Source organism: Rattus norvegicus, chromosome 2 (assembly GCF_021556685.1).
Source record: "Rattus norvegicus strain SHRSP/BbbUtx chromosome 2, alternate assembly SHRSP_T2T, whole genome shotgun sequence".
NCBI lineage: Eukaryota > Metazoa > Chordata > Mammalia > Rodentia > Muridae > Rattus > Rattus norvegicus.
In genome coordinates, this window is record NC_141535.1 from 192,912,117 (window position 1) to 192,927,888 (window position 15,772).

The window sequence follows — 15,772 nt, forward strand, 5'->3', positions numbered from 1 at the left end:
CCCTTACCCCACCTATGGCATGAGCCACATGTGTTTGAGGTGAATCTTAAAGAGATTTGTTCTGAGTCCAGAAGAATGCTTTTTAGTGGCCTTTTAGTTTCATTTGTTCTGTGATATCGCCATCTTCATCTTAACTGTTTGCCATCAAAATTTCCTGTTTTTGGTTGGGGATTTAGCTCAGTGGTAGAGCGCTTGCCTAGGAAGTGCAAGGCCCTGGGTTCGGTCCCCAGCTCCGAAAAAAAAAAATTCCTGTTTTTAAGAGTACTCTTAGGTTTGATGTTTTAAGTATCCACGAGCTCGAAGCCCTGCACCCCCTCCGTTCCAAATCAAGTCAGTTTTGGGATAAAGAGCTCGATCTTTCTTCTTAGGGCCTCCTTTTCCCTGAGTGGATTCATAGCTTCCACCTGTGCACCTGTGTGGCTACACATGTACACATCCATTTTTTTTCCTCACAGGCTCCATTGTGTTTGTATAAATGCTAGAGAACAAAGACAAGACAACCTTGGATAGCTGTCTCACCTTTTTGCGACAGTTTCTTTGTTTTGCTACTGCGTATGTGATCTTAGCTGTACTTGCAGGGATTCTTCTGTTTTTCCTTCCATCTTGAAGTAGTAGCATTGTGATTATATTACACACCTGTTTTACTGTGTGGTCTGGGGATTCTAATACAGGTTCTCACATTTGTGCAAGTGCTTTACCCACTGAACCATCTCAGCCCTCTGAGCAGATTCTTGAGCCTCTGCTTTGAAGTGCTAGATGGGAATAGTATCTTAATTCTTGATGACATGAACAAGGTGTTGGATAGAGGGAGCCATAGCTGTTGGTTTCGTTGGATTGACTTTTATAGAACAGATTCTTTGTTCTACAAGTGAGCTGCTTCAGCATCTCTTGGTCTGCATTGCTTTGGGCAGAATCTTTGCACTGGAAGTTGGGGAAAAAAGGAAACTCCAGATCTGGCTACACTGTCTTAGCTTTGGAGTTCAAAAATCAAACACAGGTGGGAGGAGAAATGCTTGTGGCTGGTTCTTCCTGGGAAGAAAATTGTAGTCCTTGACCTGACATTGGTGGATAGTGTCTTTTTGGCTATGTTCAACTGGAATGTTGCTTTCTGAGAAAATGTCATAGACTTTAGTTTTTATTTTTTCCAGTCAGGCTTTCTTTTAATTTGTATTTGGCGGTATTTTCATTATTAGCTCAATTTAAGATGATTATTGATGTGTCACAGCTTAAATATTCTACACGGGGTGTTCATCTTTTCTGACTTCACGTGAGATACCTAAAACATTTTTAAGATTTAAATTTTATTTAAGATTTTATGATTTAATATAGTGTTTTGGCTAGTTTCTTTTTCTTGAGACAGTCTTGCATTATATCCCTGGCAAGCTTGGAACTTAGAAAACAGCCTGCTTCTGCCTCCTGAGTTAAAGATTCGATTTTGTTTTTTAATGTGTATGTATTTGTGTCTCTGTATGGATATGGGCACATGAGTGTACATGGAGGCCAGAGATGTCCATTCCCCTAGGGCTGGAGTTAGAGGTGCTTGTGAGCCACTCTATTTGGGTACTGGGAATTAAGCTCTGAAAATGCAGTAGACACTCTTAACAACTGAGCATTTTCTCCAGCTCATCTAGTTTCTTAATGTCTGTTCTAGGTAAAATATTTGTAACTTTTAATTTGTTTTTATTGATGTGGAGCAAGTTAAAGAAACTTGAGGCTGAATGTGGTGACATACCTGTGATTCCATGTACAGCACTTGGCTGGGGCAGGAGGATTGACAGTTCTAGGCCAGACTGGGGTATATATGAGACCGTCTTTTAAAAAAAGCTTTCTCTAAAGACTTCATTTGCTAATGATTTTAATCTCAACTATCCTTTGTCACTGAAAGTAATGTGTTTAGGTTCAGTGAGAGACTCTGTCTCATAAACATAAGGTAGAAAATGAATGATTAAGGAAGACATCTACACACAAGTGAGCTCAACTGCACATGATTGCACACACTTTTGGGCACAGCACCTGTGTGCACCAGACCTTAGCCTAAGCAAAAATTTAAGTGTTTATTATGTGTGTGTAAGTTTGTGTACAGATGTGCTGGTACCCTCAGAGGCCAGAGGTATTGTAGATAGAATCAGTTATAAGCTGCCTAGCATGGGCGTTGGGAACCAAAGTCTCGTCCTCTGCAAGGACAGTACTTGCTTTTAATTTTAGATTGATTTCTAGTCCTTAAACAGACATTTAAGTGAGCTCCAGTTCTGTTAAAAGCCCAATGAAGTTTAACAGGGAAACAAAATATTTAATCTTTGTTTTATAAGCTTAGTCCTTTTAAATTTTTATTAAAAGTAGAGTGACATTTTGAGAAATGGCTAGGCAACTCTTAACAAAGAAAAACATTTAATTGGGGCTGGCTTATAATATCAGAGGTTTAGTCCATTATCACCATGGTGGGAAGCGTGGCAGCATGCAGGCAGACATGGTGCGGGGGAGCTGAGAGTTGTATCACTCGATCCACAGGCAGCAGTAGGAGACTGTCACATTGGGTGTAGCTGGAGCTTCTATGAGACCTCAAAGCCTTCCTCCACAATGGCATACTTCCTCCAACAAGGCCACACCTCCTAATGGTGTTTCTCCCTGAGCCAAGCATTTAAACTGGAGTCTCCTCTTCCTTTCTGCCTCCTTCTCTCCCCCTCCTCCATTTTTTTTACACTTAGGTTTTCTTTTCTTCTTCTTCTTTTTTTTTTCTTTTTCTTTTTTTTCAGAGCTGGGGACCGAACCAGGGCCTTGCGCTTGCTAGGCAAACGCTCTACCACTGAGCTAAATCCCCAACCCTCTTCTTTTTTTTTATATCTCCATTTAAGGAGATTCAATAAATATTTACTTCTTTACTTATTTTTGAGTGTGACTCCCTTTACAGGATCAACTTTGTGCATGACTTTGTAGTTATTGTTCTGTGGTGAGTCAGCAAACCATGTTAAACATGATACCCTTTGTTTTATTTGCCCTTTATTGACTACATTTTCAAATTAAATGTCTTATCCAAAGAATAACATCCTCACTGTTTTCTGCTCAGCTAGTACAAATGGGTAAGAATAGACCTCTTGACCTTTTCATTTGACTGAGTCTCTTAGTGTAGAATTTGGATAACCTCTTAAAGGAGTTAGTGAATAAGCGGTTATGGCAACTAGATGGTTGTGAGCTACCACATAGGTGCTGGGAATTGACCTGGGTCCTCTGGAGTAGCAGCTAGTATGCATAACTGCTGAGCCATCTTGTCAGCTGTATCTTGGCATTCTTCAGGTCAATACAAGTTATAGGAGTCAGTTTTCTGCCTCCCAACATGTGAGGCTTACAGTATTTGGAATAATTTTTATTGGCCCTATTTTACTTTTTTTTTTTCCTTTTTTCTTTTGTTCGGAGCTGGGGACTGAACCCAGGGCCTTGTGCTTGCTAGGCAAGTGCTCTACCACTGAGCTAAATCCCCAACCCCCCTATTTTACTTTTTAAACTAGCACATAGCTAACAGACTACATGTTGAAAAACCTTGAATACCTTATTCTAAATGATGCTGAATATTATTAATATATTGCTATATTTGATGACAAATTGACTCATTGGTTTCTGATTACATAATATTTTAAAATTTCAATTTGAAGATGTACAGATTTTTAAGAATATATGAAAATAAGATGTCACTAATTATTGACTATAATATCTATATTGTCTCTAGATAGATTTCATTGTTTGATACCAGAGTTGGGTTTAATATGATTGTGTTTGCACACATATTATCGCATAAATATAAATTTGATATTTTTATGCATAGTGCTAAAGCCAACTTGTGAAGTTTGCTGGATATTTATGAATATAATATAAACATGTTGCTATATGGTATTTAGAAGTTGAGCCAGTTCATAATTTTTTTTCTGTATTACAGATGCCAATTTTTTTCTTTATTAAAATTTATCTTATATGTAAAGATATTTGTCTGCATACATGTCTGGGCCCCATGTGCATACAGTGGATTCAGATGCCAGAAGAGGTGTTAGACCTTCTGAACTAGAATTAGAGATGGTTGTGAGCTGTCATGGTGATGCTGGGAATTGAACCCAAGTCCTCTGGTTCAATTCAGCGAGTGCTTTTTATGACTGAGCCATCTTTCCAGCCCCTATCCAGTTTCACCTATGTCAAGTAATGTTTAGATGTTTATTAATATGGCCTCTCTCATGGCCATTCTGCCCTTTTACTTTGTTGCCAGTTGTTTTGTCATAGTTTTAACACTTCTGACCTCCAGCTTTCCATATTCTTTTTGCTGCTGTGCAGGGCAGTAATTAAACACAGGACTTAGAAGCCCAGGGGAATGCTTTATCCTGAGCTATATTCTAGTTCTTATCTGGATTATTTAATTCAGACTTCCTACAATTTAATGTACAGGACACTCTAATCACCTGGACTGGCCTCTCACTGAGCAATTAGGGGCCTTATATGTTAATTCTAGCAGTTTTTTCCTTTAACTGAAAAGACATGTCTTTTTTTTTTTTTGCATATTTTCTGAGGAAGAGGGTTGTTTATAATTAAAAGATGTGAATGATATCAGAAGGAAAAGCTAGGGCTGAGTAAAAAGATTATTAGGTCGTGCAAAAAACTGATGATTAAATTTAATACATATTGGGGCTGGGGATTTAGCTCAGTGGTAGAGCGCTTACCTAGGAAGCGCAAGGCCCTGGGTTCGGTCCCCAGCTCTGAAAAAAAAAGAACCCCCCAAAAAAATTTAATACATATTTAAAGGAAATTATAGTGATGAGAAGTTAATTATAAGTGATTAATAGAAAATTATTTTGTTTCAGTTAAACATATATTTCAGTTTGAAATGTTGGAAAGTTGTTTTCTGTATCTTAGAAGTCTTTTTTCTCTTAGATGTGTGAATACTGACATATTCAAGGGCTCTGTGTCTAGGCTGAGGACTTAATATTAAGTCTTTATGCATGATAGGTAAGCTTTCTACCATTGAGATGCATTCTCATCTAGCTCAAGCCTTCCGCCCTTTACTTGTCTTTAGTAATCAAAGTTGCATTCTAGGTTTGATTTACTTATATCCCAGTGGTTCAGCTGAGAAGCAAGTTAAATAGTATTTATTCAAAACCTACTTTTTGACTAAAACCTTTCCCTTATTTTGAATAATTGTATATTTTCTATATGAAAATTAACCACATAGAAACATGTTAGTCACCCAGAATTCTTAATTTCCTTAGCTATAAATCTTACTGCATTATCATTATGAAGTCATTTCTTTACGTTTTTGTGTGTATGAATTTTGTGTGTTGTTGTGCTTCTTCAGAAGCTGTATACATTGCCTTTTTAAATAAATGGTGTGTGCGTGTGCCTGTGTGTGCGTGTGTGCGTGTGTGCGTGTGCGTGTGCGTGTGCGTGTGCGTGTGCGTGTGCGTGTGTGTGTGTGTGTGTGTGTGTGTGCGCGCCTGTGTGTGGTGTGTGGGTGGTATTTGTCAGCCAGGAAGAACTGCGTATCTGTTCACACAGGGGAAGACAAACAGTAATAACTAGAACCTGAAGCAAGTGGCCACTGATGTCTTCCGTAGAAATTTTAACAGCAGTGGAAGTGATAGCAGCAGATGTTAAGAGAATGATGATTTCTTATTGTCACAAGTAACTCCCCAGTTAGACCAAGCTGACAAGCTAGCAAACCATACTTGGCTTTTTAAGTATGTTCTGGGGATCAAGTTCTCAAGCACTTTACTCACTGAATTATTCTCTCTCTAGCCCCCACTTCAGTCCATTTGATTCCGCTGCATTTCTTCTTCTTTTAAAGATTGTTAGTTTATGAGTGTTTTTTTCTGTATCACATGCATGATGTGCTTGTAGAGTCCAGAACTGGGAATTAGATTACCTGGAACTGAAATTACAGGGGGCTGTAAAATGTCCTGGGGGTGAGTTGAACACAGGTCCTATTGGAGAACAGCCAGTGCTTTTAATCTCTAAGCCCTCCAGTTCTACACAGTTCCTTTTAATTTAACCAGTTAATTTATCATATATTTATTTTACTTTTAAAAATTATGAGCATACGTGTGGGGGTATGTTTATGTGTGTGCTGGTGGTGCCTGAGGAGGCTGAAGGCATTTGATTACTCAGAACTAGTTACAGATGGTTATGAGCTACCCGTTGTAGGTGCTAGTAACTAAATTCAGGTCCTTTTCCAAGAGCAACCAAGCATTCTTAACCATTGATCTGGGCTGGAGAGATGGCTCAGTGGTTAAGATCACTGACTATTCTTCCAGAGGTCCTGAGTTCAAATCCCAGCAACCACATGGTGGCTCACAACCATCTGTAACGGGATCTGATGCCCTCTTCTGGTATGTCTGAAGACAGTGACAGTGTACTCATATAAAAATAAATAAATCTTTAAAAAACAAAAAACAAACAAAAAACCCATTGATCCATCTCTCTAGACCCTTAATTTAATTTTCAAAAACATGTGTTTAGGTGTATGTGTGTGTGTTTGTACACATATATTGTTGTAAAATTATATAAAAAGAATGCTGTCTTTTATCCCACTCTAGGTCTGGCACCGTAGTGCTCCAAGATATCTTGTAGATATCTTCATCTCAGTCAGCAAAGCGTATCACCCGCTGTGCTCTATCCCATATCACACTGCCAATGGCTACTCTCTGTGCCTGGCAACAATCTCTCTACCCATCTAATTCCCAAGGCAGGTTGCCACCATGCCAGACATACACATCCCAGTTCTGTGACAGCCTAGTGTCTCCAGCCACCACACACTCTCTTAAATTCAACTAAATCGCCATGAGAAAGAACACAGAACACAATAACCTCTGGTCCAATTGATAAGATATAATTGCCTGCCTAGATAACATATAGTTTGCTCATCTACATACACAAAATCCTGTACACATCCATCCCTAAAGAATATAAATAACAACCTGTAAATGTGCAGAGAGGAATCTTAACATCTGCTTCCATGTTCTCTCGGCCACTCCCTTTCCCTGTCTCTTCTCCTCTCTAAAACTTTTCTTCAGCCCATCCTTCCTTCCTTGTCCAATGACAGGCCTCGTTCTATCTTGTGCTTGCCTTCACCTGCATAGTGACATCGTCCTACATACATATATAGGTGCCTGCCCTGCAAAAGCAGGAATAGGGCATTGGATCTCTGACGCTGGAATTACAGGAAGTTGTGAGCACCCTGGAAACCAAATTCTGGTTCTTTCTTTTCCAAGAGAAGCAAGTGCTTTTAACCTGATTTAACCCCCGCCCCCCACACCCTTCACACACGTATCTTATTTTTCTTGAAGCAGTTTCTCTTTTATGTACCTCTGGCTTCCTATAGCTTGCTATGTAGATAAGACTGATCTTAAACCCTCTTGTCTCTGCCTCCCAACTGTAGGGATTAAAGGAGTGTCCTATATCATGCCCAGCAACTTACTTGTTAGATTTAATTAATTAATTAATTAATTAATTAATTTTTATTTTATGTGTGTGAATATTTTGCCTGCCTATGTATATGTAAATTCATATTTCTCTATGGCTGTCCATACAAAAATGGTTTTGGTTGACCTTTTCCCGTCTTCTGTCCCCCATATCTTGGTCTCCTATCCCTGCTTAAATCTTTGCACTCCTAGAATTCTTACTTCTGTTTTCGTTTCATAATGTGTTCTACTATTACTATCCAGCCCACCGTATCCCCATTCTTTTGGGCTTTTTTTAGTTATGTGGCCTCTACGTACACTTCTACATAAACATATATACACATATATTACTTAAACTACTTTCCATTAATTATTCTCATCACTATCAATTTAGTTTAAAACTTATACACTATGTTTGAATATGCTATAAAATTTAGAAGTTAGAATCTGCATATGGGAGAGAACATACCACACTTTCTTAGTGTGGGCTACTTCAGTTCATGTATTTTCCATTTTCCTGAAGATTTAGTAGTTTTCTTTTTCTTTGTGGCTTAATAAAATTCCATTGTGTTTGCAAAGCACACTTTTCAGTTTTTCTGTAGTGGTTCCAATTCCAGATTGCTGTGTATAGAGCAGCAATAAAGAGGCCTGTGTAAGCATCTCTGTAGTATGGTATGGCATGGAGCCCTTTGGACATGATACTGCGGGATGGTATGAGTTCTAGTTGTATTTTATTTAGTGTAGATGTTTCCACACTGATCTTCATGGTAGCTGTATCTGTTGACACGTTCATCAACAGTGACTAGGAGTTTTCTTTCCTTGAGCTCTTTCAACTTTTTATTTTTTGTATGATTGTCATTCTTTTGACTGGGATGAGTTGGAATTACAAGGTAGTTTTAATTTGTATTTTTCTGTCTGTCCCAATCTAAGGAGTTAACAGTTCTTAAGTATGTGCTATAGTTCTTGAGATTTTGATTTAGGTACTGTGCGCCTCTGATCCATTTATATGTCCCTATGTCCTTAAATGAGTTTTCTACTCTCTGAATCTATTTCTTCACCTTTATAATGGGAGCAGTAATTGAAAGTACTTATGTTAAGTAGACTTAAATGAAACTAATAAGGTACATTTTATAACCTGGTATTGTGGAATATAGTGGTACATTCCATTGATCCCAGAACTCAGAAGGCAGCGGCTGGTGGATCACTTGTGAGCTTGCAAAGTGAGTTTCAGTCCAGCCAAGTCAGCATATTGAAAATGTATTTCAAAAGGAAAAGGGTAAAGAGATGGCTCAACAGTTTAGAGCAGAGGACCTGGGTTCCATTCCTAGCACCCCCTTAGCGGCTCACAACTGTTTGTAACTCACAGATACCCAGGCAGGCAAAACACTAATACACATAAAATATAAATAAATAAATTTTTTAAAAAGCAAAGATGACCCTTGTATTAATGAAAATTTAAATAAAACTTGGGCATTATTGACTCCTGTCTATCATAGCCCCAATTTACAAATGGACAAGTTAGATTGTTAAGTAAGAGAAAAGTGCAGGGTAGAACACAGTTTAACTGGGCCCAGAGCATCAGACAGACAGGAAGTGGTAAAGTGTAAAGATGTCCTCACTGCTTTCATGGGCATTTGGGGGAGGGGTTATTGAGTTTGTTTTTGTGGATCAGAAAATCTTGAAATTCTCATCCATAGTTTAGAATAGTTCTTGTCAAAGTGTGGAGTGAGGTCCATGAGAGCTGTAGCTTTCATGTGACGTTCAGCTGTTCTGTTACCCTCCAAAAGCAGTTACTGGCTGAGCTCTACTGATTGACTTCACAGCAACCGAGTTATTGTATGTCATTCAAGTTCTAGGTCTCAGCTATTGCGGTAATTTACTGTGTATCTATATTTTCTTTTCTGTTCTTTTCTTCTTCCCCCTTCCCTTTTTTCTTGATTGGCTCCTTGACTCTGAAATAGTCTTAGCTTGGCACCCTTAAGAAAGGGAATGTCGTTTTTACAATATGAAATGAACATGCATTAAGAAAGTTTAAGCCTATACAGCATTAAGTCTGAAGAACACTTAGTAAATGTAATTTTTTTCTGTATTTTACTGATTTTTTTTAAAACTTTTTTTTCTTTTTTTTTTTTCGGAGCTGGCAAGCGCTCTACCACTGAGCTAAATCCCCAACCTTTTTAAAACTTGTTATACTAAAGTTATACAGCATTTCTTCAAGTTTCACAAATGCCATTATTATATGAACTAAGAGCATGTAAAGAATTTTTTGCCAGACCTGTTCCATTTTCCCATTTTCTATTTTAACATCTTAAATTTTGAAGTGAAATATGTTTATATCTAAAATATAATAAATGGAATTTAGGGACCAAGTTTAAAAGATTAGTACTAGCTAACCATGTTTTTAAAGTATTTTTCACAGTCTCTTGGCTTTTACTTTTGAAAAGGCTGACACAAGCAACTCCACCTTGTCGGTTAGTTTTCACAGGGTATATGTTTCCTGGGAAGTATTCTTTTAAAACAGTAGTTCTCAACCTGTGGTCTCAACCCCTTGGGGAGTGTCAATTCTTTCACAGAGGTGCCTAAGACCATTGGAAAACAGATATTTACTTTAGGATTCATAACAGCAGCAAAATGACAGTTATAAAGTAGCAATGGAACAGTGTTCTGGATGGAGGTCACTGCAGCACAGGAACTGTAGTAAATTGTTATACCATTAGGAAGGTTGAGTACCATTGCTTTAGAATGAGAGGCAGGGGAGGGAGAGGGAGGGGGGAGCACGAGTGTGTGTGCTCGTGTGCTGCAAGTGTGAAAAATGGGGGTGGGGTGGGTCAGTCTTTAGTTATGTTGTCAAGGCTCTCTGTTCCCACTCAAGTGATTCTTGTGCATCAGCTTCCGCAGTAGCTTGGATTACATGTGCTTTCCACCAGACCTGGATAGATTGAGAAAATCTGTTTACATTTTTATTTTCTGTCAGAATGATTATATTAGATTCTGTGGTTTGTGTACTTACTATGTAGTTCTTGGAGACTTTGTTATACCTTGGACTTTACACATGGTGTTTCTTAGAGTTGTGTGTTATAAACTGTAAACAACACTAATTTTAGCCTTTGCTGGATTATATTTGTTTTGGTTTTGCTTATTTGTTTGGGGACAGAGTCTTGCTATGTAGTCCAGACTGGCCTTGAACTTAGGATCATTCTGTCTCTCAGGTTTTAGGATTAGAAACATCTGCCATCATGCCCAGCATGCCTTTTATTTTATTTTTATTTTTATTTTTTTTTGGTTCTTTTTTTCGGAGCTGGGGACCGAACCCAGGGATGCCTTTTATTTTTAAGTTATGTGTATGTGTGTGTACATGTGGATATGTGCATATGAGTGCAGGTGCTCTTGGAGGCCAGAGGCATTGGTTCACCCTTAGAACTGGAGTTACAGGCAGTTGTGAATTACCTGACATGGGTGCTGAAATCATACCCAGGTTCTCTGGAAGTCTTAGTTTGTGTTCGTAACTGCTGAGCCATCTCATCAGCCTAAACCATGTCATTTGTGTTGTGTATGCACCTTTAGTTCTGTGGTTGACATGTCAGTAGTTTGTTTTATTGACTTCTACGTTAATTTTTAATTCCCCAAGTTCCATATTTACCTCAGCAGTTTATCCTGTCTAATAGATCGTAAAATGGGAATAGGTAAAAGCATGGGTGCTTTTTCTCCCACAATCATATAGATTATATTAAGCACCAAACTAAATGTTATAGTATGTTTATTTTCTTCTCTTGCTACAACAAAATCACCCAAGAGTTGTTGATTGAGAACACACATACCTGGTACCCTTAAAGCTCTAGAGGCAGGAAGTTTTACTGGGCTAAAGGCAGCATTGACAAGACCGATTCCACAGGCTTTAGATGGAATTTATTCCTTGTCTTCTTAGCTCTTTCTTAGTGGCTGCCTTTCTTGGCACATCATTCCAGTCTTCTGATTGTCTTCAGCTGATGTGCTGTCTAATCTGCATCTGAGTGCTAGAATGGTGGGCTCAGTGGTTAAGAATATTTGCTCCTTTTCCAGAGGACCAGAGTTCAGTTCCCAGCACTTAGCTAAGGCTTAAAACTACCTGTAATTTCAGCTCCAAAGTATCTAACACCCTTTTTAAAAAAAAAAAAAAAACTTCCTTGGATACCTGTCTACACATACACACCAGCCTCATTCTTATAGGTTCATTCTGAATAATTCAGAAATGATTCTGTATTAAGCACAATGATGACATCTCCCTCCTCCTCGCCTTTTGAGACAGGGTGTTAATTATCTATCCCTGGTTGTCCCAGAACTATGTAGACCCGGCTGGCCTTGAACTTAAAGAGATTTGCCTGCCTCTGCCTCCTAAGAATTAGTATTAAAGGCGTGTGTCACAACTGCCAGCTGCAGTTTCTTTTATCTATTCATAGGCTTTGAAGATTAGCATTTATTTTAGGGCTGTCAGCTACCCCTTTATTATAATAAACATTCTTAGGGGGAGCATTTTAATACATGTTTTCTTTTCCTAAATGGGTATCATATTCCTCCAGGGAAATAACTCAGGCTGCTTTGTTCATGTTTTTGGTCTTTTCTGTAGTACATGATTGGTTTCTATATGGTTTTATGCAGACTTTCCTTCTTTTCCTTTTGAAGAACATTAACCCCTGCTTCTTTTTTCTTTTCTTTTTTTTTTTTTAAGTTGGTGTAATACGGTGTCCAGTATGTCGTCAAGAATGCAGACAGATAGATCTTGTGGATAATTATTTTGTGAAAGACACATCTGAAGCTCCTAGCAGTTCTGATGAGAAATCAGAACAGGTATGCATCTGTTTTTCTCTATATTCATGTATATTTTTCTTGTCATTAAAATGTAAATTATAAAAAATTTGATTAAGGGGGTTGGGGATTTAGCTCAGTTGTAGAGCGCTTGCCTAGGAAGCGCAAGGCCCTGGGTTCGGTCCCCAGCTCCTAAAAAAAGAACCCCCCCCCCCAAAAAAAAATTTGATTAAGTAATTTAGGCACTGCTATAGTTCTGTCTTTTAACTAGAAATTAAAGATTACTCTTCTATAGCTTCAGACTTGGTGGAATAAAATAGTTATTGTTTAAAAACTTAAAGTTTTACATAGATTTATGTTCTAAATATTAAGATTTTACCTGTCTGAATGTCTTATTGCTAAAGAAATATTTTTGAAGATACGGATGACAAAGTGATTTTATATACTGACTAAATGTTTTTAAGAGCAAGTTACAAAGTTTTCACTTATTCGTTAATCCACGAATGGCAAATGTGATGTAGATCTGTGTTTCTTTTGTAGGTATGTACTAGTTGTGAAGACAATGCAAGTGCAGTTGGTTTTTGTGTAGAATGTGGAGAGTGGCTGTGTAAGACATGCATTGAAGCACATCAAAGAGTAAAATTCACTAAAGACCATCTGATCAGGAAAAAAGAAGATGTCTCAGGTATGATATATATAGTTGCTCTTTTTAAAAAACGTGTGCATATGTGTGTGTATATACATATGTACACACTCATGCCGTAGTGCTATTTGTGGATGTCAGAGGACAACTTACAGGAATTGGTTTTCTCTACCATTTGAGTTCCAGGGATTAAATCTAGGCCACCAACCTTGGCAGCATATGCCTTTATCACTGAGATGTCTTGCTTGTCCCTGTACACATAGTTTCAGTGAGACATTTAAACTTTCGAACTTAAAAATAGCATGTTCTACTTATTTATAATCTTTGAATACTAGCACTTAAAAAAATAAAGAAAAATAGGGCTGGAGAGATGGCTCAGCGGTTAAGAGCACCCGACTACTCTTCTAGAGGTCCTGAGTTCAATTCCCAGCAATCACATGGTGGCTCACAACCATCTGTAAAGAGATCCGATGCCCTCTTCTGGTGTATCTGAAGACAGCTACAGTGTACTTATATATAATAAATAAATAAATAAATAAATAAATAAATAAATAAATAAATAAATAAAATAGAGAAAATTAGTCAAAAATCTTATTGTTCAAAAATGTTTTATTTTGTTACAGAGTCTGTTGGAACATCTGGTCAGCGTCCAGTATTTTGTCCTGTACATAAACAAGAGCAGTTGAAACTATTCTGTGAAACATGTGATAGACTGACGTGTAGAGACTGTCAGCTATTGGAGCACAAAGAACATAGGTACAGAAGTCAAAATTGTTTGCTAAAAATATTAGAAATAGTACTGATAAATTTGTTCTTAAATATTGGCCTCATATTTTGTCTGAGTATCTAAACCCAAATTTTATTTCTTGAAGCAATATATGTGTGATAAGGATATTTTTCATGTTCATATCTAGTTATATTTGTTATGGCATATTATTAATGTGAGTTCGTGTTTATAAGATTGTAATTATGTTATTTCCTTGCTTCCTAGTCCTATAGTTGAAATAAGGTTTTTCCAAATGCAGTGTATTTAGGCTAGAAGTTATGATGTGAAAAGGGAATATTTATATGGAGGTAACTGATAAAAGTTCTCATGTATATGGCTGATACTGTGTTTTAATATCTAAGCATAAACACATGGGTTTCATATTAAATGTATAATTGCAAGGAAACTATATAAACAAGTAAAACACTACTTAGTATAGCTATATTGTTAATACATAACTTTTTATTAATCATTTTAGCTGAATCAGCAGTATTCATGTATTTGCTTCATCAGAATTGTATTAGATTTGTACTACAATTTTTAGTTAGGCATACAACAGAATTTTTACAAGCTTTTTTTCTATGGCTTCTGTTTATTACAAATAATAGGTGTAACAGTTTTATCTACAAAACTAGAACTACCTAGTTTTTTTAAGAGTAGATTTTCTGAATCGATGAAAGTATGTTTTCGCAGTCTTCTGTTAAGAAATGGTAGTAAATGAGTAGCTACTCCAAACCCCAACCAACCTATATTTCCCACCTTCCCCTGTTCTTTTAATGAGGTCTTGCTGACTTCCCCCAAGTTGGTTTCCAGTTTATAATCTTCTGTCTCACCCAGACTCCTAAGCATCTGGGATTAAAGGAATATACAAGTAAGCCTGGAGTGATTGTTTTTCTTAGCTGTATGTTTACCTCAGTGAACTTATTGAGTTCACTGGATGGTACCATCTAAATGCTAACAGTTATATTTTATGCTGGATACTTTTCTCAGTACCAAGCTCATTTAGTTCATGAAGTATTAAGGTGCTGGTGCTCCATCTGTTTCAAAGGTAAAAGAACCTGCTCTCGGGAGGCCTTAGTAATTTGTATAAGTGGTGGAGCATGAATACCATTGTTTATGCTCTAAGTCTCTATATGTTCATTTCACCCCATGTTACAGTGAGACTAATAACACAATATATAAAACAGCTCACATTTGATTATATAAAAGTAACGCCCCTTTCCCCAAGAAAACCCTCACTGTTAAAATGCATTTTCTTAATCTTTATAGCCTTAATTTGTTCAGACATATTTCATGTTTCTCATCTGCAACTAGACTACCTGAAGTGACTAACTTGTGGAGGACTTTATTTTTAAGGGTAAATCACAGTGATATTTGTCCTCTAATTATCTTAGTAAAACATTTATTTATCTTTGTCATAGCTTCAGCAGGATTTTTGGTCCCTCAAATTTCTTATACAGCATTTGTTTGTTTGGTTATTTACTTATTTATATGTTGATTGATGGTCAATTCTCTGTGTAGCCCTGGCTGTCCTGGAACTCACTCTTTAGATCAGGCTGGCCTCGAACTCAGATCTGCTTTGCTCTGTATCCTGAGAGCTTGAATTAAAGGTGTATTTCACCACCACCCCAATATTTAATTTTTTTTTTAACTGCAGTTAATTATTTGCAGAGGTTGTGTAAAGCTCAGTGTGGAAGCCAGAGCACAGCTTTTGAGAATTTGTTATTTCCTATCATGAGTCCCAGAAATTGACTTAGGTTGTTAGGCTTGTCAGTGTCTTTATCCTGCTGAGCCATCTCTCAGGCTATCTCATATTCATTTGGTGAATAGCATAAGAAAAGGGAGATGGTATACTCTCCTGTGACAAGTTAGCTTCATTAGTCATTGCTCAAAGGAGCAGAGGGTTCACCGTTCATGGGCGGGGAGTTGTAGAAGAGTAGCTTCAGTTCCCTTCCCACCTTGAAAATTAACTATCATCCATTCCCTTTACCAATTATATCTTGTCCTAATTATATTAATATGTTCCTGTTTTCCCTGCTTCTCTTTTTTAGGTACCTAGAACTTGCTGTGTAGACCATGCTGGCCTTAAACTTTAAGGATCCTCCCGCTTCTATTTCCTAAGTGCTGGGATTACTGAGTGTTACCCCACCC

The 15,772-nt window shown here is 37.5% G+C and overlaps 1 protein-coding gene across 8 annotated transcripts in view; it reads left to right on the top strand.

Moving 5' to 3' along the window:
• The window catches only part of Trim33 (tripartite motif-containing 33), an 80,788-nt gene that overhangs the window by 19,564 nt on the left and 45,452 nt on the right, over positions 1-15,772 (top strand). For all 8 annotated transcript variants that reach the window (XM_087629050.1, XM_087629084.1, XM_087629046.1 and 5 more), the window contains 3 exon segments: positions 12,136-12,254; positions 12,753-12,897; positions 13,479-13,611. Coding sequence is in view for 2 of the 8 variants with exons in the window: in XM_087629046.1 (XP_087485172.1) it covers positions 12,136-12,254; positions 12,753-12,897; positions 13,479-13,611 (397 nt within the window). In the remaining 6 variants the exon portion in view is untranslated.